This window comes from Schistocerca piceifrons, chromosome 1 (assembly GCF_021461385.2).
Source record: "Schistocerca piceifrons isolate TAMUIC-IGC-003096 chromosome 1, iqSchPice1.1, whole genome shotgun sequence".
Taxonomy (NCBI): domain Eukaryota; kingdom Metazoa; phylum Arthropoda; class Insecta; order Orthoptera; family Acrididae; genus Schistocerca; species Schistocerca piceifrons.
Window position 1 is genome coordinate 192,621,485 of NC_060138.1, and position 27,766 is coordinate 192,649,250.

Sequence of the window (27,766 nt, forward strand, 5' to 3'; positions counted from 1 at the left end):
CGCCGGTGAACTGCTGTTTGTGTATGAGAAATCGGTTGGAAACTTTCCTCATGTCAGCAGGTTTTAGGTGTCGCCACCGGCGCCAACCTTGTGTGAATGCTCTGAAAAGCTAATCATTTGCATATCACAGTATCTTCTTCCTGTCGGTTAAATTTCGCGTCGGTGCACGTCATGTTCGTGGCGTAGCAATTTTAATGGCCAGTAGTGTATATACCTTACGTATTATTAACATGCAGGCTGACGGGTGAGCTATCAAAATCAGAGTAAACAGATCGGAAACAAATTACAATTGCACAGGTGCTACACATACTCGCTCGCGCTTCCAAAGAAAAAAAGTCGCAAAAATTCACAGCCGTGCGAGCAATCGATGAGACGTACTAGTCGAAAATTAGATCTAAACAAAATTTCCAAAGGGATTTACTTTATTCAGACACACTCGTTCATGCATGCATATTACATATAAGCAGGTTTGACAGTTTACCAGTGCCTCTCATTCTCAAGGCCAAGTGCTTGAATTATGCGAATGCAATTACATTAGCTGTGGACTGAAAGATGTATCAAACAGTATGCTCACTGCAGACTTACGTTACGGAGATTTTTGAGGCACAGATATAAATACAGGTTTCTGTATTCCATGTTCCGGACTCTAATAATTACGTCAGCCGCAGAGTGGGTCGTCAATTTGAAGGTAAATTTAAAACTTCTACTCCATAGCGTGTTTTTCGCGGTAGTTAAAAGAACAGATTTTGTTTGTTGCTTATTTGTAGCCGCGAATACCATTAGAAATATAAAAAATATCTTTTATAAGAGTCGATTTCAATACAACATTCGACACATTCCAAGCTGTCTTGTACTATAGTCTACGATTTTTTTTTCTCTGAATTTGAAGTATCTATTGACTCTCTTGACAGTCAGACATATTGCAGACATCATCCCTCACAACTGCATAAGAGTGATGTTAAAATGTGCATCTCAGATCCAAGATGACTGAGTGCATGATAAATATATCCTGAGGTAAATAAATCTTCGTTGAAATTATATATTTATACCAGGACAGTCTACAACTAATCAATACATAGCGAGAAGAGGAGGGATGTGACTCTCCTTGGAAATTTTAGTCAAATAAGAGGTAGCGCTGTGACGTACACCAATGAACAGTGGTTCCAAGGTACTTTGAACATGAGAGTCCACTGATATAGAAGCCGGCCGGAGTGGCCGAGCGGTTCTACACGCTACAGTCTGGAACCGCGCGACCGCTACGGTCGCAGGTTCGAATCCTGCCTCGGGCATGGATGTAGTACTTAGGTTAGTTAAGTTCTAGGGGACTGATGACCTCAGCAGTTAAGTCGCATAGTGCCCAGAGTCATTTGAACCATTTGAACTGATGTAGAAGATATATATACAACTGTATAACTAGTATAACAACAATTGAGTTCACGACATCCAGAGATTTATGGCTCCATTAGACATTTTAGTTGGTTTGGGGAGATGCATATGCGGCCTGAAGATGGCGCAATGAAATGCTGAAACTGGTAACCTTCAAAATAAAATAAAGTAACATCTTAAGTTACACGGCAGTTGGTGGATTTCATTGACATTGACAAGTGCTTTATGGTTGGTCACTATTTTGAATTTCTTGCCGAACAAATATGGTCCTAAGTGTTATACAGCCCACACGATGGCGAGAAATTCTTGCTACACCGTACTACAATTCTGCTTCGTCTTGTTAAGAGCTCTTGGTATAAAAGATATGGATAAATCCTTTCCCAGTATTCCCTGACTGAGGTACTCTTCCAAGGGCAAAGTTGCTAGTATACAGTCATTATCAACTCCTTTTGGAAGCTGGGTACTGCAATAGTGGCAGACAGATCAACTTTTCTTTTAGTTGTTGAAATGCCTCCTCCTGGTACAATTTCCGGCTATAAGAAACTCCTTTCTTTAACAAGTCATGCAATAGTTTCGCCACTTTACTGAAGCTTCTTACAAGCCAGCGATAATATCTGACGAGACCTAGGAGGGCTTTCAGCTGTGTCGTCGTCTTCAGTTGAGGATATTTTTTCCATAACAATTTCCACTGGTAAGTCAGACTACGGTCCTGAAGCTGTCAAGACATATCCTAACAAGGTGACTGATTTCTGCAGGAATTCACACTTAATCACTAACAACTTCGAATTGTCTGCCAGTGTCGCTCAACCTACCTTCCCATTCACAGCCCATCTGTTGCTCTGAATCTGCCTCTACAGTGAATGAAGGTGCTGAGTCTAGCAAAACAATCAAAGTCCAAGGTCTGCAAAACTCGACACAGACGGTGGTGACTGGATGCTGCCGTTATCTACTCTGATTTTATGTGCTGATGTATTCCTATTTATGTGGAGCGTAGGTTCACTATCACAAGAAGGCTTCCAGAATACTCTGTGATTCCCTAGCCGAGGCTGGTCATGTACACAGAAAGCTTTCATTACCAGTAAGGCTGGGTCTGGAAAACTCATCCTTGTGCTACCCAAGTGTTGGCATGGCGACGGTCACACCGTCCTGTGTGTAGCTCTGTTTGTTTGTCGCATGGCGTCACAAAGTCGTCCCTCGCTGTTTTCTTTTTCAAACGCTGTGGTAACACTTCCCGCTTCCGCTGTGGATGCTTTCTGACCTGTTTCTGTGGAACAACTTTCAAGTTTTCTAATGAATATTTCTGATGAGATTGGCAACATCACATTCCGTTCCTAATCTATTACGTATTGAAACATTTCTATACATCTTTCTTCTGTTCATAGTGCTAAATTTGCACCTAATCAATTTCCCAGCATACATCGACTCTGCACTGACGTTTACAATATCCATAAAGTTTCGTTGTCATACGGTAATTACAGCCCACACTGGACCTCTGTGAATAGCTGCACTTAAACTGTAACCACCCGGTACATTTTCCTTACCAAATCTTTCTTGCCCATATGGTACATTGCCAACTGAAATGTACGAGTGTGCACACGTAACTGACATTCAGTGAATTTTTGCTCAAAAATGTGCTGTGCTCAGTATTCCTCTCCTCCAAATACTTTGTTGAACAAGAGTTGTACCTGAGTTGAAGTTCACTTCTCACAGGTTTAGATGGGTACAGATCGATACTGTCATTACAATGGTATAATTATGTCGTAGTGCTGCCTTACAAAGAGGCACAATTAAATAATTAGGTGTCATGAGCATTGAGAAATGATATCCATACTAACCACTATGGGTATAAAATTTTTTTATTTATTTCTGTTGATATATTTACGTATAAATACTGTACATTAAATACTGCAAACAACATAAATACTATAACGCATAAATTAACATGTAACTATCTTTCACGTTTTCCAGCAGAAAACAGATGAGTATCACTGCCTTAGAGTGATGTCGGTGTTGTTGGCTATCCACTGGAGGTGGGAGGTGACCCTGGCGTAGACGCTGGGGAAGTGACTCTCGCACGAGCTGATGCCGAAGGACACAGCACCCACCAGCGTGGGCTGCCCGTCTGCCTCCAACACCACCAGGGGTCCGCCGCTGTCTCCCTGCACAACACAAAACAAACACAACCTGTTTGAAAACTGGAGCAGCCGCACTCACAGTCAACACGCTGCATAGCGCACTTGTTGACTATTTTGCGATATGCCGGCTCATAGCAAGGCTATCTACACACTGGTTTTCTGCATGATATAGTGCGTGTGACTGTCTAGGTAGGTTCTTCGTGCCCATAAATACGAGAAGTACGTTCTAGCTCGAAAAGCGTCGATTTTAAAGTAAATGCACTACTGGCCATTAAAATTGCTACACCGAGAAGAAATGCAGACGATAAACGGGTATTCATTGGAGAAATATATTATACTAGAACTGACATGTGATTCCATTTTCACGCAGTTTGGTGCATGGATGCTGAGAAATCAGTACCCAGAACAACCACCTAATAACGTAAACTGCCTTGATACGCCTGGGAGTTGAGTGAAACAGAGCTTGGATGGCGTGTACAGCTACAGCTGCCCATGCAGCTTCAACACGATACCACAGTTCATCAACAGTAGTGACTGGCGTATTGTTGCTCGGCCACCAGACGTTTTCAATTGGTGAGAGATCTGGAGAATGTGCTGGCCAGTGTAGCAGTCGAACATTTTACGTATGCAGAAAGGCCCGTACAGGACCTGCAACATGCGGTCGTGCATTATCCTGCTGAAGTGTAGGGTTTCACAGGGATCGAACGAAAGGTAGAGCCACGGGTCACACATCTGGAATGTAACATCCACTGTTCAAAGTGCCGCCAATGCGAACAAGAGGTGACCGAGACGCGTAACCAATGGCACCTCATACCATCACGCCGGGTGATAAACCAGTATGGCGATGATGAATACACGCTTCCAATGTGTGTTCACCGCGATGTCACCAAACACGGATGCGACCATCATGATGCTGTAAACAGAACCTGGATTCATCCGAAAAAAATGAGGTTTTGCCATTCGTGCTCCCAGGTTCGTCGTTGAGTACACCATCGCAGGCGCTCCTGTCGGTGATGCAGCGTCAAGGGTAACCGCAGCCATGGTCTCCGAGCTGATAGTTCATGCTACTGCAAATGTCGTCGAACTGTTCGTGCAGATGATTGTTGCCTTGCAAACGTATCCATCTGTTGACTCAGGGATCGAGGCGTGGCTGCACGACCTGTTACAGCCATGCGTCTAAGATGCCTGTCATCTTGACTGGTAGTGATACGAGGCCGTTGGGATCCAGCACGGCGTTCCGTATTACCCTCCTGAACCGACCGATTCCATATTCTGCTAACAGTCATTTGATCTCGACCAACGCGAGCACCAATGTCGCTACTCGATAAACCGAAATCGCGATAGGCTACGATCCGACCTTTATCAAAGTCGGAAACGTGATGGTACGCATTTCTCCTCCTTACACGAGCCATCACAACAACGTTCACCAGGCAACGCCGGTCAACTGCTGTTTGTGTATGAGAAATCGGTTGGAAACTTTCCTCATGTCAACACGTTGTAGGTGTCGCCACCGGCGCCAACCTTGTGTGAATGCTCTGAAAAGCTAATCATTTGCATATCGCAGCATCTTCTTCCTCTAGTTTAAATTTCGCATCTGTAGCACGTCGTGTTGTCCTAATCATCATCATTTCATCCCCATCGACGCGCAGGTCGCCGAAGTGGCGTCAAATCGAAAGACCTGCACCAGGCGGGAGGCCCTAGCCACACGACATTTCCATTTCCATCTTCGTGGTGTAGCAATTTTAATGGGCAGTAGTGTACATGCAACAGAAACTCCCGTTTTATTTGTAATTTGGATAACTGGTGCTGTACCAGGCCAGAAGGGGAATGGAGAAACATACTAGAATGTTGGTGTATTAGACTGTAGATGTAGCATCCCGTGTATTCTTGTGTGGGTCAGCAGGCAATTGGGTCGTCTGGCTGTCTACTAGAGTAGCTTATCCTTGGATCGGAACTGGAAAGAATGTCTTAAGCAACTCTCCTCAATGAAGTGAGCCAGCCAGTAGGTTTATGAAGAACAATTGATTAGAGAGTGTCGCATGGACAACATGGCCAACAAACAAAGCATTCTGCTTCATGCCCTGAGGATGTCCTGATCTGTTTAGAATAGGCGCTTTGTGTTGTGGTACAGAAATGGGCACATTTGAAGCAATATCGTTCTAGAGCATGGTGAAATAGTTGCTTGCTTGCTCCGCATTTGCGTGGTTTTCTTTGTGAAAGATCAGAATTACTTACGCGAGATAAATGGTTCAAATGGCTCTGAGCACTATGGGACATAACATCTTAGGTCATCAGTCCCCTAGAACTTAGAACTACTTAAACCTAACCAACGTAAGGACATCACACACATCCATGCCAGAGGCAGGATTCGAACCTGCGACCGTAGCAGTCCCACGGTTCCGGACTGTAGCGCCTAGAACCGCACGACCAGCGCGGCCGGTATTTACGCGAGATACTTCGCAATCATGTATAAAGTGAGCAATATTAATTTTTTGATTGAGTTCACTGCTTTTTTGGAACTCGTGAGAGTCAATAACCAATTTATATTCAGTCATCCTGACTTAAAAAATGCCGAACTGGTTAGCCGCGCGGTCTCGAGTGCCTTGTCACGATTCGCGCGGCTCCCCACGTCGGAGGTTCGAGTCCTACCTCGGGCGTGGGTGTGTGTATTGTCCTTAGCGTAAGTTATTTTAAGTTAGATTGCGTAGTGCTTAAGCCTAGGGACCAATGACCTCAGCAGTTTGGTCCCATAGAATCTTACCATTAATTTCAAAATTTTTCTGACTTGCAAGTTGATTATGTCATTACTTTCAACTCCTTAAATACGAGTAATATCATTTTTATTGGCTTTCAGTGTATACAGCCATATAAACGGTGGAAAGTCAGTTATAACAGTACGAACGTCAGGACAACACAACACCCAGTCCCTGAGCGAAAAAAAAATCTCCGACCTAGCTGGGAATCAAACCCGGGACCCTTCAGTTAGCAATCCATCGCATTCACCGCGGAGCTATCGAGGCAGACAAGTAATATCATGGGCGTTCATACATATATATGTGGATTTTCCCCCTTTTTTGCGCATGTATGACTATTTAAAGACACGTGGTCCGTTGAAGGGTACTTTTGTGTTACACGTGAGATTTTGTGTTCGTTTTTATAAAAGTATATTTTGACGGTTTTTATATAATCTGAGATTCTTGTTACTCTGATTTTTATGCAAATCTTTACATGTGTTTACTTACGAATTAAGCTCTCTAATGAACTACGTTTTTCTTTCCCTGTGTTTCAGGCAGAGAAGGAAAAAAACTACGTTCAGTAATTATCGTACTTGCTTACTTTTAAGTTAAATAACCAGCTAGTCAATTAAGGTGCAGTGAAACTTCAAGGCACGTGGTTGCAGCGGTAGAGATTTCGGTATTTTGCTGTCACACTAGCTCAAATATTTTCTGTTTATTACGTGTTTTAAGGTACAGAGTGCATACACATTTGTAGCGTACGAGTCACACGTATAAGCTATAATTGAATGATAGCCAATAGCAAGAGATCTGTTATACGGATTATAGTTTCAGTTTTGTCTCAGCTTAGCTTACTTTAAGCCCCCCTATGATTGAAAACCTGGGTCTTTGTCTTTTATTAAACCACAGACAAAAACAGTGATAGGCTTTGAAACTGTACTGTGTGCAGATGCGGTGGCAGACAGGAAAAAGAAACATAAAGGGATGAGGAAAGCAGGAGATAGCCGAGCGATCTAAGGCGCTGCAATCATGGACTGTGCAGCTGGTGCCGGAGGAGGTTCGAGTCCTCCCTCGGGCATGGGTGTGTGTATTTGTCCTTAGGATAATTTAGGTTAAGTAGTGTGTAAACTTAGGGACTGATGACCTTAGCACTTAAGTCCCATAAGATTTCACACACATTTGAACATTTGAACAAAGCGCGAGATACTGGACAGAAGAAAAACAACTGCAGTGTGTCGAGAGGGAAGCTATGACAAAGCAAACATATAAAGTTTCCATATCCTCTTTAATGCAGAACGCTTTCGAGTAACACATCCGTTACCAAATAATATCTTCCAGACTACTACGGAGAAAACATCGCGAAGATCGGGTCATCTATCCGGTTCTACCCGCCCTCATTGTGTATGATGATCAAACAATCCAATGTTACACATATAATACGCAAGCACTTACGGCTAACTCGAGTTCTCTACAATTTTCACTATATGCACCGTGTTGGATGACTACACAGAAGAAAGATTCGCCACGACTAATGGCAGGAATACTTTTATTCTCTTTTACTTGCAAATATTGCATTTTCGGAAGGTATGAACGACATTTCCGTACAAGGCCTTATTTAGATTACTTCACAAATGTCTCACTGTGGTATCTTTGTGAGGGGTGAGCATATTTTTATGTTATAAGCAAAAATTTCTCTCAGATTTGGGAACACCAAAGCTTTTCTTCACGGTCCAATCTCACTAATGTGACTACCTGTCAAAAGCATGAATAGCCACCTTTACAACCTGGACGTGCAGGAAGTGTGTCAGTGAGGTTCTGCAAGGTATCGATAGGAAGGTGGGCCGTACCGCCGCGCACCTTATGGTGATTTGTGAAGTATCTATGTAGATGTAGATGTACTGACTCCAGTGCCGTAGCAAGCTACGGTAGATTTCTCTGTTGAGGATCCTTGGCGCAGATAGCCCGATCGACTTGGTCCCACAGATTCTAAATTGGGTTTAAGTCTGGGGAGTTTGGTAGCCTGCGGAGTACGGTTAAAACATCCTGGTGCTATTGAAGCCACGCTGGTACACTGCGAGTTGTGTGCTACACTGCACTGTCTTGCTGGTAGAAGCCATCCTGCGGAGGAAAACAAACAGCATGTATAGATGGACATAGGCTCAAAGAATAGATGCCAATTGTGCTGATCCTTTGTGTCTTCCAGAATGACGAGTTCAACCGGGGAATTCCACGAAAATATTTCCCAGATCATAAACATTCTTACTCCGGCCTAGACCCATCCGACGATTGATGCAGGGCCACACACGCCAACGGCCATCTGTCCGATGGAACATAAAACTTGATTCACCTTACGAGTGCGTCTCTGGCCACTCACTGGACATCCAGTTGCAGTACTGCCGCACAAATTCCAGCCTGAATGGATAGATCAGGCCCCAGCTGCAAAGGCCCATGCGCAGCAACATTAGCTAAACAGTAGTTGAAGGGGCACTGTAGGTCCATGTGGGTGATAAGTTGCTCAACAGTTGCATGTCTATTTGCTCATACACATCTCCACAGCCGTCGTTCAGGCAAGTCAACTACGGTGCATGGTGCACAACAGTTGTCTCGGTGCTGGTTTGGATAGCGTCATTTTGCCGTGCACTGTGTACTTTAGCCACTAAGGTACACGAACAATTTACACCTTTAGCCGATTCGGAAATGCTTCCACCCTTGGCCCGAAAGTCAATGTTCATGCCCCTTTGCATGTTAGATAAATCGCTACGTTTCCGCATTACGATAACTACTGCTCTGTTTTTTGCGTCCCCCGTCCCCTCCCTCGACATGCTTTATATACACTCCACTGCCAGTGCTGCCACCTGCTGTCTGGGAGTGCCTATTGCACATTGACGTTCGACATAGGCGTAATTCACATCAGTGTGACTGGACCGTATACGCCAGCTGCTGTGGCCGAGCAGCTCTAGGCGCTTCCGTCCGGAACCGCGCTGCTGCTACTGTCTCAGGTTCGAATCCTGCCTCGGGCATGGATGTGTGTGACTTCCTTAGTTAGGTTTAAGTAGTTATAAGTCCAGGGGACTGATGACCTCAGATGCTAAGTCCCTTAGTGCTTAGAGCCATTTGAACCATATTTTGGGCCCTATACAAACTTCGTATTATGCGACGGGGTAAGTACCCCTGGTCTAAGGGTAGCGTCTTTGATTCATAATCAAAACGTCTACGGTCCCGGGTTCGATCCCCGCCACTGCCTAAATTTTGATAAATAATCAGCATTGGCGGCCGAAGAATTCCGGCATAAGAAGTCAGCCTCATTCTGCCCACGGACTTGTCAAACAGGGCGGAGGAGCGGACAGAGGTTCAGGGCACTCTCTTGTCCTAGGGGTGGGAAATTGCCCCTAAAGGCGGAAGAATCAGCAATGATCAACGACATGAGGATGCGGAAGGCGATGGAAACCACTGCATTAAAGACACGTAACGTGTATCCACAGGACATGTGGCCTGTAATTGGAGAAGTGTCATGATTATCTCTCCATTGGCAAAAGATTCAGGAATAGTCCCCCATTCGGATCTCCGGGAGGGGACTGCCAAGGGGGAGGTTACCATTAGAAAAAGATTGAATAATCAACGAAAGGATAACGTTTTACGAGTCGGGGTGTGGAATGTCAGAAGCTTGAACGTGGTAGGGAAACTAGAAAATCTGGAAAGGGAAATGCAAAAGCTCAATCTAGATATAGTAGGGGTCAATGAAGTGAAGTGGAAGGAAGACAAGGATTTCTGGTCAGATGAGTATCGGGTAATATCAACAGCAGCAGAAAATGGTATAACAGGTGTAGGATTCGTTATAAATAGGAAGGTAGGGCAGAGGGTGTGTTACTGTGAACAGTTCAATGACCGGGTTGTTCCAATCAGAATCGACAGCAGACCAACACCAACAACGATAGTTCACGTATACATGCCGACGTCGCAAGCTGAAGATGAACAGATAGAGAAAGTGTATGAGGATATTGAAAGGGTAATGCAGTATGTAAAGGGGGACGAAAATCTAATAGTCATGGGCGACTGGAATGCAGTTGTAGGGAAAGGAGTAGAAGAAAAGGTTACAGGAGAATATGGGCTTGGGACAAGGAATGAAAGAGAAAGACTAATTGAGTTCTGTAACAAGTTTCAGCTAGTAATAGCGAATACCCTGTTCAAGAATCACAAGAGGAGGAGGTATACTTGGAATAGGCCGGGAGATTCCGGGAAGATTTCAATTAGATTACATCATGGTCAGACAGAGATTCCGAAATCAGATACTGGATTGTAAGGCGTACCCAGGAGCAGATATAGACTCAGATCACAATATAGTAGTGATGAAGAGTAGGCTGAAGTTCAAGACATAAGTCAGGAATAATCAATACGCAAAGAAGTGGGATACGGAAGTACTAAGGAATGACGAGATACGTTTGAAGTTCTATAACGCTATAGATACAGCAATAAGGAATAGCGCAGTAGGCAGTACAGTTGAAGAGGAATGGACATCTCTAAAAAGGGCCATCACAGAAGTTGGGAAGGAAAACATAGGTACAAAGAAGGTAGCTGCGAAGACACCATGGGTAACAGAAAAAATACTTCAGTTGATTGATGAAAGGAGGGAGTACAAACATGTTCCGGGAAAATCAGGAATACAGAAATACAAGTTGCTGAGAAATGAAATAAATAGAAAGTGCAGGGAAGCTAAGACGAAATGGCTGCAGGAAAAATGTGAAGACATCGAAAAAGATATGATTGTCGGAAGGTCAGACTCAGCATACAGGAAAGTAAAAACAACCTTTGGTGACATTAAAAGCAACGGTGGTAACATTAAGAGTGCAATGGGAATTCCACTGTTAAATGCGGTGGAGAGAGCAGATAGGTGGAAAGAATACATTGAAAGCCTCTATGAGGGTGAAGATTTGTCTGATGTGATAGAAGAAGAAACAGGAGTCGACTTAGAAGAGATAGGGGATCCAGTATTAGAAAAGAGCTTTGGAGGACTTATGGTCAAATAAGGCAGAAGGGATAGATAACATTCCATCAGAATTTCTAAAATCATTGGGGGAAATGGCAACAAAACGACTATTCACGTTGGTGTGTAGAATATAGGAGTCTGGCGACATACCATCTGACTTTCGGAAAAACATCATCCACACAATTCCGAAGACGGCAAGAGCTGACAAGTGCGAGAATTATCGCACAATCAGCTTAACAGCTCATGCATCGAAGCTGCTTACAAGAATAATATACAGAAGAATGGGAAAGAAAATTGAGAATGCGCTAGGTGACGATCAGTTTGGCTTTAGGAAATGTAAAGGGACGAGAGAGGCAATTCTGACGTTACGGTTATAATGGAAGCAAGACTAAAGAAAAATCAAGACACTTTCATAGGATTTGTCGACCTGGAAATAGCGTTCGACAATATAAAATGGTGCAAGCTGTTCGAGATTCTGAAAAAAGTAGGTTTAAGCTATAGGGAGAGACGGGTTATATACAATATGTACAACAACCAAGAGGGAATAATAAGAGTGGACGATCAAGAACGAAGTGCTCGTATTAAGAAGGGTGTAAGACAAGGCTGTAGCCTCTCGCCCCTACTCTTCAATCTGTACATCAAGGAAGCAATGATGGAAATAAAGGAAAGGTTCAGAAGTGGAATTAAAATACAAGGTGAAAGGATATAAATGATACGATTCGCTGATGACATTGCTATCCTGAGTGAAAGTGAAGAAGAATTAAATGATCTGCTGAACGTAATGAACAGTCTGATGAGTACACAGTATGGTTTGAGAGTAAATCGGAGAAAGACGAAGGTAATGAGAAGTAGTAGGAATGAGAACAGGGAGAAACTTAACATCAGGATTGATGGTCACGAAGTCAATGAAGTTAAGGAATTCTGCTACCTAGGCAGTAAAATAACCAATGACGGACGGAGCAAGGAGGACATCAAAAGCGGACTCGCTATGGCAAAAAAGGCATTTCTGGCCAAGAGAAGTCTACTAATATCAAATACCGGCCTTAATTTGATGCCCGCAGCACGTGGTCGTGTGGTAGCGTTCTCGCTTCCCGCGCCCGGGTTCCCGGGTTCGATTCCCGGCGGGGTCAGGGATATTCTCTGCCTCGTGATGGCTGGGTGTTGTGTGATGTCCTTAGGTTAGTTAGGTTTAAGTAGTTCTAAGTTCTAGGGGACTGATGACCATAGATGTTAAGTCCCATAGTGCTCAGAGCCATTTGAACCATTTTTTCTTAATTTGAGGAAGAAATTTCTGAGGATGAACGTCTGGAGTACAGCATTGTATGGTAGTGAAACATGGACTGTGGGAAAACCGGAACAGAAGAGAATCGAAGCATTTGAGATGTGGTGCTATAGACGAATGTTGAAAATTAGGCTGACTGATAAGGTAAGGAATGAGGAGGTTCTACGCAGAATCGGAGAGGAAAGGAATATGAGGAAAACACTGATAAGGAGATGAGACAGGATGAGAGGACATCTGCTAAGACATGAGGGAATGACTTCCATGGTACTAGAGGGAGCTATAGAGGGCAAAAACTGTAGAGGAAGACAGAGATTGGAATACGTCAAGCAAATAATTGAGGACGTAGGTTGCAAGTGCTACTCTGAGATGAAGAGGTTAGCACAGGAAAGGAATTCGTGGCGGGCCGCATCAAACCAGTCAGTAGACTGATGACCAAAAAAAAAGAAATTATGTGACGCATTAGAGTTTACTGGAAATAGCCACTCACGTCGCAAGGGCTGGCGTACTCCGATTCACTGGGACTGATGGTACAGATCTGGTTGGTCTGCACGCCGTACAGCAGTGTCAGGTAATACACCTGGCACACTGGAAGTGACGTCACTTTCGTTTGTGCCGTCTTCAGCACGGGGCTCATATAGTCGATGGCTGCAAAGACGGGAGGAAAGGTAATACGAAAATCAACATTGTGTTGTAGCTATTGGCAAGATTAGCTTACTCTGTATACTTACAGTCATTGTATTTGCCCCATCCGCTGACAGTAGCAGTCTCTTCTTCGAAAGTTAGGGTACTCTGACTGATACTTGGTAAACGGACTGTCTTGATTTCTTCTGCAATGAGAGAAGGTTATGAGTACACTTGACACAAGATCTTCCAATGCGTGTTAAGCAGTGGATAGTATATAATACAGAAGCATAATAGAAATGTAGTATACTTGCATGAGCGATCAAAACATGTTAGAGGAGGACTTGAAGTTGCGAAACTGCGGCATCGTTCGTCAGAAGACAAAGTAGGAGAAATGTGAACGGTCAGTGATGTGGAGGAGAGAGCAGACGCAGATCAGTAAAGGTATCTGTGTGGGAATGGCAGACACATTCACATTCACCAACAACGGAGATCGACTTCAATATCTCCGGCCGCTGCGACCCAGCGGTTCTAGGCGCCTCAATTTGGAACCGTGCTGCTGCTACGGTCGCAGGTTCGAATCCTGCCTCGTGCTTGTATGTGTGTGATGACCTCAAATGTTAAGTCCCATAGTGCTTAGAGCCATTTGAACCATTTTCTCAAAAGCCTCTATCGGCTGCGATCACGCTTCTCTCTCCGTATGGTGATAATATACCCACTGGAGGAAAAATTAATCACCCTCAGGACAGATCTCGCTGATGCAGCGTAGCATCACTTCTAGCCTTGACAACAATCTTAGTTCGGAGAGGAAGAGTGGCTGTGAAACGTATGCCATATCTAGCTGAAGACACTCATAGACGCACGGATTCTGTAGGCTACCAAAATTCGAAGATGTCGGTTGTGACGTTTCATCCGCTTTTCCAGTTAAGCTCAGACATTTCCTATGGGATCAAAACAGATCGTTTACCAGCCTGGTGCATGAGTATTCGCCAAAGTAGGAATACACTCTAAGACATAAACACGACGCTCCACGAAGGAGTTATATAAATTGGTCACAAATTGATATTTGTGCTTGGATCGACGGAAAATGCAAAACTCTAAACTTAGTCGGCGTCCGGATAAATGTCTGACGCTGCAACGCAACTTCACCGCGCATCTAGCAAGAACAGTAAACAGTGGCCAGTTCGATACCAGGGCATAAATTCTTTGAAAACTTCATTCCGTGTACTCAGTTGGACAGTAACTATGCCTGGCAGACAGGTGCGTGAACAATATACATAGATGCCGGTATCTGAGAGAGGACGTGTAGCTGGGCTCAAAGAAGGCGGTTGGAGTAAGCGGCAAATCTCTCGACATTTTAATAGGAACAGTGCAACTATTCGACGATGTTGGCAGGAATGGGTGAACTACGCCGGATCATAGCGTCAAGAAGCAAGCTGTGGACCTAGAGAGAAGACAGGACGTGAAGACCGAGAAATCGTCATTACCATCGATCCGACGTGCAATTGGTGCTACAGTGACCACAAGGACCATTAATAGGCGGCTGACAGAAACGGAGCTGAGTTCACGGGGCCCCTAGCTCCGACTACCATTGGCCTATGTACACCAAGAAGCCCGTTCGCATCGTGTCGGGAATGCCTGGTATCTCATAGACTGGAGTAGAAATGTCTTCAGTGATCACTCCAGCTTCGAAATTAGGTTTCGATGATGAGCGGAGACGTACACAGGCAACGGTGGAATACCAATCCGATCCTCGCCCGCCGTAAGGCCTGACAACCTCGAGTGATGGTCTGGGGTGCCATTTCATTTAATAGCTAGACCATTGTGGTTCTCATACGCGGACACAAGAGCTCAGCGGTTCATCCACCATATTCTACACCCCGTTTTGTTGCCCTACATTGCAAGCCCCCCTCATGGGCTTACGTTTCAGCGAAATAATGTCCACCCCCATAGGCGAGAATTTCTATTGCTTGTCTTCGTGCTCGCTAAGCCCTGCCTTGGCGAACAAGGTCGCCCAATTCAGAACATTTGGAGCATTATGGGCAGGTTCCTCTAATCAGATGGAGACTTTGACGATCCAACTCACCATTTGGACAGAAGACAGACTTTGGAACGACATCCCTATAATTCCTTCGTGGTGCATTTTTTTGTGTGTTTCGTTTTTTGAGTGTTTATCCACGAAATCTTGCGAAAGTGTCTGTCGCCATCTTGGAAGACGATGGTGTCCACAGCACACTCTTCATGGAGATGGAAGATGTGTCAGAAAGGACAACACTTGATCAACGGAAGTGTGGAAATAAACATATTGGTTCATATTCACGATAGCAGGTCCAAGTAGTGGCATAAAATAAATAAATAAATAAATAAAATCCCCAATACACCACAGAATCGCATCAGGCCCTCGTAACAGAGCCAGTTAAATGTCTCAGAGTTCTGTCAGTTCACCCGTTCCGGAAATCGAGAATCTCGTTGAGATTTGTCTGTTAATGACATTAATACTCAGAATATAACGGTCCCGGGGATGCCAGGACTTTCGAGAACGTTTTAATTTCATGCTTGAAGTTGGATAACAAATGAAAGAGAAATACTTTTTTCTTGTAATATAATTATAACAATTTTCAGATTCTTCTCATTTACTTATATCGTAAAAATTAGCTTCTTACATAATTTCGTGATTCTACGTCCACGGGAAGTACCCTATATGTTTTAATGAGTGAGTTTGCAAGTATCAATATATCTGACATAACTGGCCGTATGTTTTGATTTAATTGACTTAGAAGCTTAAGGGCTATACGCCACCAAAGGACCATAGACTTCAGTAAAAGGCATAAATTTCAGCATGACTCACTCGTCTATCTATTTCTGATAAAAAAGGGATTTTAACACACGGAGGAACGAACAGACAGTCGGACAGGGAATAAGAGATCTTTTTTCGTGTGATATAATTACAAATTTCGGATTTTTCTCCTTTAATTGTGCTGTGAAACGTTTCTCTTTGCAAAATTTAATTATTCTAGACCAGCGGGAAGTATTCAATAGCTTTTGATGAAGGAGTTTGTATCGAAATATGTGACATAAATCGCAGTATCTTTTGGCTGCACGGCGAACAAGCTTACATTTATTACACAGCCAAGGGAATATAAACCTTAGTAAGTGACATAAATTTCTACTTGATACGCCGACCCATTCGTGAGAAAAAGTGTCTTTAACACACGGACGGACATAACAGACAGACGGACAATGAATTGCCCATATAAGGGTAACGTTTCTACCGACTGAGGCACACAATCCTATAAAGTTAATTTTCTAGCGGATACCGGCACCGGAAATGAAAACTTAAAATGTGAACTGCAAACATCTCAGAAGCTTCTTGCGGAGTTTAAGTATGTTTCTAGCGCAGGCCGTATTGGAGAGAGGTGATGAGATTGTGTAGAAAAAAAATTGTGTTCTTTCCTGCGAGTCGCTTAGAGTTTCGTTGATTTCGGATACGCGCCGCTGGTGGTACCATCTTACCTGAGAGAGGAACTGGTTCCGAGAGCTTGAGGAGGGCGATGTCGTTCATTTTCTTCCTGGCGACGTACTGGGGGTGGACAATTGCGGCGCTGGAGTCCATCGTCCTCGTAACGTGGTTCACGCCATCCGACGCTTCGAAGACGCGGTATCCACCCAGGATGACTGTAAACTCAGTAACGCTGAAAAGATATTTCCCGTGTACTCATTAGTGTGTTCGTCATGTCATGAGAGAGTACCGAGGCTCTTTTGCCCCGTCTACTCTGTCAGTGAGGACGTTAATTTAGGAACGCACACTTTACTCTTCCAGCAAGGGGTCCCGTCATTGCCTGTCTTGATGCCTTGTACATTTTGCGTCCTGTATAATATTCTGATGGAGATAACTGTTTTTTGTAATTTTGAACAATAATTATTATGTTACAAACACTCGGAAAAGGAAGATAAAGAGTTAGACCAAAAGCATACATGTAGTGTATAAACTGGCGAAATGCATCACGCCTGTTATGCTCACAATGTTCCACGTTGGAACAAATCTTGTTTTACGGTATAGGAAAAGAAGGGTAATATGCAATGTGTACAAAACGAAAGAGGAAACAATAATGCTGGAGAACCAAGAACTAAGTGCTAAGATTAAAAAGGATGTAAGACAACGAGTCTTTCGCCCCTACTGTTCAAACTGTGTATCGAAGAGGCAATGACGGAATAAAGGAAAAGTTCAAGAGCAGAGTTAAAATTCAAGGTGAAAGGACATCACTGATTGCTACTATTCTCAGTGAAAGCGAAGAAGAAGTACAAGAACTCTTGAATGAAATGAACAGTATAACGGGGACAGAATGTGGATTGAGAGTAAATGGAAAAGACGAAAGTAATGAGAAGTATCAGAAATGAGAACAGCGAGAAATTTATCAAAATTTGTGGTGCGCGAAGTAGATGAAATTAAGGAATTATGAAACCAAGGCAGCAAAATAACCCATGATGGACGGAGCAAAGAGAACATATAAAGCCGACTAGCACTGGCAAAGAGGGTATCCCTGGCCAATAGAAGTCTATTAATATCAAACGCCTAAATTTCAGGAAAAAATTTCTGAGAATGTACGTCTGGAGTGCAGAATTGTACAGCACTGAAACACGTTCTGTGAGAAAAATGGAGGAAAAGAGAATCGTAGCAATTGAAATATGGTGCTACAAAATAATGGTGAAAAGTAGGTGGAGTGATAAGATGGAAGGAATGAGGAAGTTGTCCGGAGAATCAGTGAGGAAAGGAATATATGGAAAACACCAACAAGAACAAGGAATATGATGGTAGGACATCTGTTAAGACAGCAGGAAATAATTTTCATAGTACTAGAAGGAGCTGTAGAGGGTAAAAACAGTGGAGGCAAAAAGAGATTCGAATTTGTAAATAATTGAGGACGTATGTTGCAATTGCTAGTATGAGATGAAGAGGTTGGCACAGGAGAGGAATTCGAGATGGGCTCCATCAAAGTTTGAAATATTGATTATTCAAAATTACTCAAAAAAGGAAAGAAACAGTTTGACGGACATAGTTCTTCAAAGAACAGAAAAATTAAAATCTTGGGTCGCGAACTTCTCCTTCAGTAGCTTCTGCATGGTATCTGATGGACGCGATCCGTGGTTTCTTGCAATCCCAGCAGTATACGAGGAAAAAAATCTTCCTGGCGGATTATAACTGTGTGACGGGCCGAGACTCGAACTCGGAACCTTTGCTTTTCGCGGGCAATTCCTTTACAAACTGAGTTATCCACGCATTACTCGTGACCTCTGCTCACAGATTTACTGGTGGAAGTAAAGCTGTGAGGACGTATCCTGAGTTGTGCTCTGGCATCTCAGTTGTTAGCACCCTTCCTCGCGAAAAGTATAGGTCCCGAGTTGGAGTCTCGGTCCGGCACACAGTTTTAATCTGTCAGGAAGTTTCATATCATAGCACACACAGATGCAGAGGGAAAAATTGATTTTGTTGTCAAAGGCAAAAGGTTTCAGAAATTAGTGATAAAGAATGAGGTCGTTTGTGTGTATAACACATTTGGCTCTTAGTAAAAAGCCGTAATGGGAACGCTGTAGATCGGAAGTTGGCAACCTCAATTTTGTAATAGGAGAAATAACGTGATGGAATGAAGAAATAAGTATTTTGACGTTTGTTAGGAGCAGGAATAATGTCAAAAAGAGTACAATATAATGAGGACGGCAGACTAAGTGGATGAGAAGAAGTGTAGCTGCGAGTTGAGGAGCAGTTAGAGCAGTGAGGGAGTTGTTAAAGGTACTCACTTGACGGTGCAGTGCGCAGCTGTAAGGACGAAGCTGGGTGCGATGAGCGAACCGCCGCAGAAATAGTCCAAGCCGTCGATGGTGAGGTAGATAGCCGCCTGGTACGGTACTGATCCCTCAGCGGCTTCGGAGCCGCCCACTACTCGGGGACTGCCCGTGTCTGGTGACAGATGATCCATGTATGTCGGTAAGGAATTCGAATTTACCTGCGTACTCTGAATCAGTTTGTTATAAGAAATTACTAAGAATCTTAACTAATGAACCAAAACATTATCACTGCTTATCACCGCGAGATAAAATATTACCAGGTGTCGTTGCAGGCACATGAAGCAATAAGGAAAGTACACTGCCTGACAAAGAAAGTGGAGCAGTAATAAGACATGAACGGATGTCGATTGTACACTAACGGCGGGATTGCCATTCTCTGTGACGGAACGGCCGCTACAGTGCATTAGTGTTGTTCATGTTTACTGCTGTTACCAAGCCTGCTAGGATGTATAAGCACGTGAACAGCGCCAGATATTGACTGCTACGGAAATCAACGTAACCGTGTGAGACAGCATTATCAGCACCTGACAGACTTTAAAAGAGCTCTCATTTGTGGTCTCAATTTGGCCGACTGGTAGAGCCGTGCAACATCTAGGTTTGTGGTGTATTCGGTGACACAGTGGCCTGATATTCATGGCAACGTGAGGGCAGGCATACTCGTCATCAAGGTTCGGGTCAATCTCGTCCTGCAACCAGAAGGGAATGTCGCCGTATTATACACCAGGCACATCGTAATCCCTTCACATGTGGACCTGGCAACGAAGAATAAGTAATGAACTCCATGCAGTAGCATCTGACATCTCGTAACATTAGCCAGAGACTAGCTGCAACTAGAGTTACCATCCCATGCGTTGGATCCTGTTAACTCCACGGTACAGACGGCAGCTTTTGGAGTGATCCCGAGACCAGAAAGCATGGACTGCTAATTTACGGCGTCCCATCGTGTTATACGATGAATCCTGGTTTTCCTCTACACCAGATGACCATTGGTCGAACGTGGTGACGACGTGGAGACAGCTCCCCTTATTCCAATATTTTGGAGATGCGTGGCAATGTTGTTCTTGGCTTCTTGGCATAGGGCGCGATCGGGTATGATTTCAGGTCTTGGTTGTTAATGACTGAGTGACCTCTGATGACACAGTGGTACATCACGGACTTCTTCTGTCTTCATATGTTACCTCTTTTGCGACCGTATCATGGTGCTATTTTTCAACAGGACAACGCTCGTCTACACACGACACGTCTCTCTACGAACCATCTGTGTGATACTGAAGCATTCCTGTGGCCAGTAAGATCTCCAAATCCGTCCCCGGTGGACTGTGTGTGGGACCAGTTCAGACGTCAATTCCGTTCCACTTCCAGTGTCAAGGATATCAAGGACCTGTTAAAACAGCTGTGTGCCATGTTGCTTCAGGGGAAGATACAACGGCTCTTTAATACCCTTTCCAACAGAATCAGTGTGTGGATCCTTTCCAGAAGCGCCACCACGTTATACTGATAAGTCAGCTAATAGTGCCTCGTTCATTCTAATTTGACTCATTTCGTAATAAATGAAATAACATCGCATGCTCTGTCAAGTCGTGATGTTTCGTTTCGTCTCCTTCTACCCTTTTGGGAGCTTCGCTTTTCTGTCAGTTAATGTTTTAAGAGGAGCAGAGGTGAATGTGGAACCACTCTAGCAATGATACGGGGAAATCGACTAACATGAGCGACTTTGTCATAAGGAGTACTGTTATTTGGACTGACTCTCTGAGAAGAGGCGAAGCTGGCCGGCTGTTCGCCTGCTACTGTCACAACCATCAATGGAAAGTGGTTGATGGATTATGAAGCCACAAGGGGTTGGACGACCACAACTCATTGCAGACCAAGAAGATCAGAGATTCGTCTACTCTGTAACGTAGGAAAGCAGAAGTCTGTGGCAAATCTCATGTGAGGGTACAATGGTGGGGCAGGTAAAATGTTTGAGAGCATATCGTTCAGCACACATGGGTACTTCGTGGGACTCTGCAGCAAACGACACTTAAGTGTTCCCAAGTCTACCGACCGACATCGTCAATTACGATTGCAGTGCAACAGGGATCCTGAAGACTGGGCTGTAGATCAAAGGAAACGATGAGTTACGTTTATTGTTACACCAGGATACTAAGTACGTGAGGTAATACACAGTAGAGTTATGAACAGGATGATGAGATTCTAGATATTTTCATTCTGGAGCACTGAGCCTCTAGTCTCGCAATCCAAAATTAGCTGTTCCGGGGTTTCTCTGTGTCACATACGTATACTATACCAATTGTTTCTTTGTACTCTTCACAGCTGATTTCCGCCTCATCGTTCTCTACCCACCATCAACTCCATCAGTTGTGACTTCGTGGTCGATGGGTCGCTAACCGTCATATTCCGTCCATCTTACAATGAGGATCCTCCTAAGCATTAGAGGCAAGTTAACGCTACGCATGTAATTCCGTAAACAACAGTGGAATGCATTTCTGTTTTTGGTAAACATGTTTTATGATAGTATCCTTCATATTTCGTTACAAAAGATAACTTTATCATCAGCAGCAAATAGAAAGGCATGTCTGACAACAAGTACAATTTTGAACTGTGGACTAGCCTCACTGCTAGAAACTGCCATCATTTTGCAATTTACAGCTCTTGTAACATATTTGATGGTGACTGCGCACGGCTAACTAATGACTGAAATAGCATGTGTTTGGCTTGACTGCTACCCAGAATTCTTATTGGCTCTACATTCCTTAGACTGTCTGTTTGGAGGTTAATAAAACTTGCTCTTTACCGACGGACATTGCAAACAAGACATTTTTTTTCACATCGTTGTGATATAAAGATATCATAATGATGTCCGTAAGGTAAGACGTTTGAGTGTCTTTCATCCACCCCATTCTGTAAAGATTCTTACAACGACAATACGCACCGTGAATCACTGCATAAAGCAAACTGCGACGCAAATGTGGAGATGACAGATTAACACCGCTTTGGGATCACTATATTTAGTGCTTTTTTCTCTACTATGATGTCTCCATAGCAGCTGTGAAGTCTGGGCATAATTTGTTTCATTTATCGCCCTTGTTGCTTCGGTTCCTCAGTGTACCGGACATCGTCAGTAGACGTGGCTAGTCTCCATTGTTATTCCCATGAAGCGTTCGCACTTAACTAAACATAAAGGTTTGTCAGACACTATAAAAAGACCAGCTGTCGGGTGCAGCAACGCTAAAATTCCACAGTGGCGAAGAAGATTTAAAATTTCGGTATTTTCTCGAGCTACTTAAGTGAAATTTCAGGACAGCTTCGGTCACATTCCGCCATAATCGGCACTTGCGTTCCGCGTCTCAAGACCTCACCTCCATTGTGACGTTAAACTCTAATCTGCCGTCCTTTTAAGCTTGAAGAAGTCCGGAACATTCATCTACGTTGCAACCCACATCTACATCTTTGTTTATACTCTGCAAATCAACTTACGGTATGTGGCGGAGTCCAGCTGTTAACCACGACACACACCCCCACCCTCATTTCCTGTTCCAGTCACGAATGGTATGCAATATGAGCCGTGTGATGTCGGATCTATCTAATTATGCCTTCACGGCTTTTCCGATATATGTGTGTCGAGGAGAGAAACAATTGGTTCATTCTGCTAGGAACGTACACTCTCTGAGTTTTAAAAGTGAACCACAACAGAATGCGCAACGCCTCTCTTGTATCATCTACTTCTCAAGTTGGACGAGCATCTTCGTGAAGCTTTCACATTTCCAAAAAGAACCCTTGACGAAACGAGCTAATCTTCCCTAGAACTGCTCTATTTCTTCTCTCAATTCTACATGGCTTGTATGCTACCTCCTTCTTGGGTGGTTTACAAATCCTGAGAATTCTTCCACTGAATTTCAGTCTGCGATGTCCCTTTCCTGCTGATAGTTCTACGTCGTAGTTTCATTTTAAATCTCGCCAGTTTGTCAATCGTACATTCATACAAAGACGGGGCTTTGTGTCTCTTTATGCACAGTGAATTAAGTTTGTTAATGCAGAGGAACAAGTGTCGATACCTTCATCATGCGTCGATCCTCTGCCGATTTCCCTACATTTCACTACATATTTCTAGCGTTGTGATTTTCTGTATACGACAAGATCATCAGCGAACAGCCCCATGGTCTTTCCGACATTATATGCTGCGTCGTACATATAAGGGCCAATGAAAGGATAACGAGATAGATGGAAAAATGTTCAAATGTGTCTAAATTCCTGTGGGACCAAACTGCTTAGGTAAATGGAAATGAGTGTTTGGCGTCATTGGCCGGGAGGCCCGTAGCAGGACAGGTCTGGCCGCCTTGATGCAGGTCTTATTACATTCGACGCCACACTGGACGATCTGCGCGCCGGATGGGGATGAAATGTTGATGAAGACAGCACAACACCCAGTCCCTGAGCGAGAAAATCCAAGACCCAGCCGGGAATCGAACCTGGGCCCGTAGGACGACAATCCGTCACGCTGACCATTTTTTTATTTTTTTATTTTTTTAATAGTTCGTTGCGTTTGGTCTGGGCGGACGTCACAAGTCATCCGTTCAAGTTGATCGTTGATTCATTGACTCAGTTTTATTATCACAGGGAACACGCAGTCCGCTGACTGAACACGCTGAGCTACCGTGCCGCGAATTGGTGCTGCGGCCGGGACTCGAAACTCCGGCGGGAGAGGCCGCAGATAGATGGAAAACAAGTAAATAAACTGTTTATTATTTCAAAAGCAATCGCCATATTGTCAATACATTTATACCGCTGTGAGACAAGACGGTCAATGCCTTCATGAAAAAAAAGAAAGAAAAAGAATGTTCCCGATTGCCCAAGGAACGATGGTTGTGCCATGGAGAGCATCTCTTCGTTCGAAGCAAATGCCTTTCTTCATGGCTGCAATAACACGGAAATCACATGGGGAGAGATCAGTGCAGCATGGTAGATGTCTAAGGGTTCCTATCGAAACTTCTGCTGCACAGTCGAAACAACATGCCAACAAAACGCCTGCCCACTTGTAGCACAGATTCTTTCGACTACGCTGCTGAAGTTTTGCTGGGAACCCTAACACATCTGCCATACAGCTCCGATCTCTGCCCATGCGACTTCCGTATTTTTTCGAGTCCTGAACAAAAATATTCATGGACGTCGAATCGCTTCGGACGAAGAGGGGCACTTCTTGGTACAGTCATGTAGGCAGTGGCAAAAATTTTCTCATGAAGCCATAGGCCATCTTGTGCCCCAGGGCGATTAATGTGGCTAGTAGTTATGGAGATTTTTTCCACTAGTCCCGTTTCATTTGACCACCCTTGCATAAGTATACTGAACTGACCGACCCATGCTGACTGCTCCAGCAACATAGCAGCGCTGCTCACTAGCTGCTGGAGTACCAGCGCTGCTCACGCGCTAGTGGAGAACCGGTTATTTTTTTCTGTTTCACTGCCTCTGTTGATGTTGTTGTTGTTGTGGTCTTCAGTCCTGAGACTGGTTTGATGCAGCTCTCCATGCTACTCTATCCTGTGCAAGCTTCTTCATCTCCCAGTACCTACTGCAACCTACATCCTTCTGAATCTGCTTAGTGTATTGATCTCTTGGTCTCCCTCTACGATTTTTACCCTCCACGCTGCCCTCCAATGCTAAATTTGTGATCCCTTGATGCCTCAGAACATGTCCTACCAACCGATCCCTTCTTCTAGTCAAGTTGTGCCACAAACTTCTCTTCTCCCCAATCCTATTCAATACCTCCCCATTAGATACGTGATCTACCCACCTTATCTTCAGCATTCTTCTGTAGCACCACATTTCGAAAGCTTCTATTCTCTTCTTGTCCAAACTGGTTATCGTCCATGTTTCACTTCCATACATGGCTACACTCCATACAAATACTTTCAGAAATGACTTCCTGACACTTAAATCTATACTCGATGTTAACAAATTTCTCTTCTTCAGAAACGATTTCCTTGCCATTGCCAGTCTACATTTTATGTCCTCTCTACTTCGACCATCATCAGTTATTTTGCTCCCTAAATAGCAAAACTCCTTTACTACTTTAAGTGTCTCATTTCCTAATCTAATCCCCTCAGCATCACACGATTTAATTTGACTACATTCCATTATCCTCGTTTTGCTTTTGTTGATGTTCATCTTATATCCTCCTTTCAAGACACTGTCCATTCCGTTCAACTGCTCTTCCAAGTCCATTGCTGTCTCTGACAGAATTACAATGTCATCGGCGAACCTCAAAGTTTTTACTTCTTCTCCATGAATTTTAATACCTACTCCGAATTTTTCTTTTGTTTCCTTTACTGCTTGCTCAATATACAGATTGAATAACATCGGGGAGAGGCTACAACCCTGTCTCACACCCTTCCCAACCACTGCTTCCCTTTCATGCCCCTCGACTCTTATAACTGCCATCTGGTTTCTGTACAAATTGTAAATAACCTTGCGCTCCCTGTATTTTACCCCTCCCACCTTCAGAATTTGAAAGAGAGTATTCCAGTTAACGTTGTCAAAAGCTTTCTCTAAGTCTACAAATGCTAGACACTTAGGTTTGCTTTTTCTTAATCTTTCTTCTAAGATAAGTCATAAGGTTAGTATTGCCTCACGTGTTCCAACATTTCTACAGAATCCAAACTGATCTTCCCCGGGGTCCGCGTCTAGCAGTTTTTCCATTCGTCTGTAAAGAATTCGCGTTAGTATCTTGCAGCTGTGACTTATTAAACTGATAGTTCGCTAATTTTCACATCTGTCAACACCTGCTTTCTTTGGGATTGGAATTATTATATTCTTCTTGAAGTCTGTGGGTATTTCGCCTGTCTCATACATCTTGCTCATACATCTCTGTTGATATGTATATATAAAACAAATATCACACTACACCAACAGGGGAACACTGTCGAACGGGCGTTTAACATTCCGCTTTACAGCTAAATCTGTGTCTAATGGGAAACAAATCGAAGCTTTCCATCGACATTGGGCATGGCATGAAAGACGTGATGAGGAGCATTTTTTTTCAGGATTCTCTAGGTACACATTGCTAAAACGAAGTTGCACATATATTCAGAAACATCGGGGAAAATACGCCTCACGACTCTTAGGAGGTAGACCAAGACATATATATTTTCGTTCAAATGATTCTGAGCACTATGGGACTTAACAGATGAGGTCATCAGTCCCCTAGAACGTAGAACTGCCTAAAACTGACTAACCTAAGGACATCACACACATCCATGCCCGAGGCAGGATTCGAACCTGCGACAGTAGCAGTCGCGCAGTTCCGGACTGAAGCGCCTAGAACCGCTCTCCCACCGCGGCCGGCTACATACATATTTTGACCATTAGTGTATCTATAAAAGTCCCTTGATATTTTGTGTTTATCGTTACGTTTTCTGGTTGCAGCCTGCTATTTTGTAGGAATATACTGAATCGATTTGTCGGTTTGAGGATGTTAGTGTACCTGTTTTATACTAGAACTGTTTAATAACTCATAGGTAACTATGAAAGTATAGCACTTTGTGCGGTTATGACTCAGACATTATGAATATCTTCATGAGCCATTATTTGATACTGACGTCTACAATACATATGAGTATATACGTTGTCCTAATTCACAGCGTGTAGTACACGCTGATCAAACGATAATAGAAAGTGACAGCTCATTCAGATACAGCGGAGGCATTGTCTACTCACCTCTGCTGATACCAGGCAGGTTAATGGTAGGCGCAATGTCTGGGTACAGGACAGAGACAGGCCGCGCTCTCTCTATGTCCACTCCGCGACCCATCTGCAATAAAAGTGAACGACACTTGAGCAGTTGCTGCACACTGCAGAATTAGCTTACCTGGAGTGCACTGCCGTGCCATGCCACTTAATAGCATAATATTTCGTATTAATTCTTTAGTATATTAGTAATATTACAAGAAAAAGAAAGAAGCTTTTTCGAAATAATCTGGTCTCACTGTACATATTACATTTCAAGAGAAGTGCCTGACATATAAATAAATGCCAGTTTATACCAAAGAACTGGATAGTCAGTGAAAATTTTTAGAGGTAGGAAATATCAGCAGACACTGTTTTTATGAAACAAATAATGTCGCACAGATTTTCCACTAAGGGATTCTTTGACACGCTATTTGTGTTCTGTGTTCTAAGTTGGCTAAGGCAAGGAGAAAGTACGAGTTCTATAATTTTGTGGCTGGAGAAGTGGGAGTCAAGAAGAAAGTTTTGCACTGAAGTAAAACAAATGACCATGGAAAAACATAGAAAATGAAAATATATGAAAATAAAAAAAAAATGAGTATAGAAAATGAAATGAAATACATCTGGATGTGATACTAGAAGAAAATGTTACGAATTATGTGAACAAATAAAAGTGCGAATAGACAAGACTAGAAAAAATAGCGAGGTGAAGCGTTTTTGTGTAATAAAGGAATAGTTAATACAACGTGCGCTAATGCGTCCCTGAATCAGGGATGTATACAGTCTGAAAAGTTTAGAATTATATGGAGACACAAAGGTTAGATTTTATGTTACCGTGAAAGAAATGTGCAGGAGCTACACACACCAAAGGAGTTGAGCACAAAATAGAGTAAGGTGGAGGGTGGTATGTGTAACTCAGTTTAAGTGCGGCAGGGAGAATGGCTGCGCTGATGGCGGGGAGCTAGTGTTTACCTGTGCAGAAGCGACAAGCATCAGGGCGAGCTGCAGTGCAGTCCGCGACAAAGTGTAGAGGCTGTCCATTGTGACGGCTGCAGTGAAG

At 43.5% G+C, this 27,766-nt stretch overlaps 1 protein-coding gene across 1 annotated transcript; it reads right to left on the reverse strand.

Moving 5' to 3' along the window:
- Nucleotides 1-3,371: 3,371 nt before the first annotated feature.
- LOC124799108 (brachyurin-like) lies at nucleotides 3,372-27,766 on the reverse strand. The gene is made up of 6 exons (XM_047262680.1): nucleotides 27,679-27,766; nucleotides 26,698-26,791; nucleotides 18,940-19,099; nucleotides 16,657-16,835; nucleotides 13,010-13,167; nucleotides 3,372-3,545 (listed from the first exon to the last, which is right to left on the reverse strand). Exons 1-6 carry the CDS (start codon nucleotides 27,745-27,747, stop codon nucleotides 3,372-3,374), a joined length of 834 nt encoding a protein of 277 aa, XP_047118636.1. The 5' UTR covers nucleotides 27,748-27,766.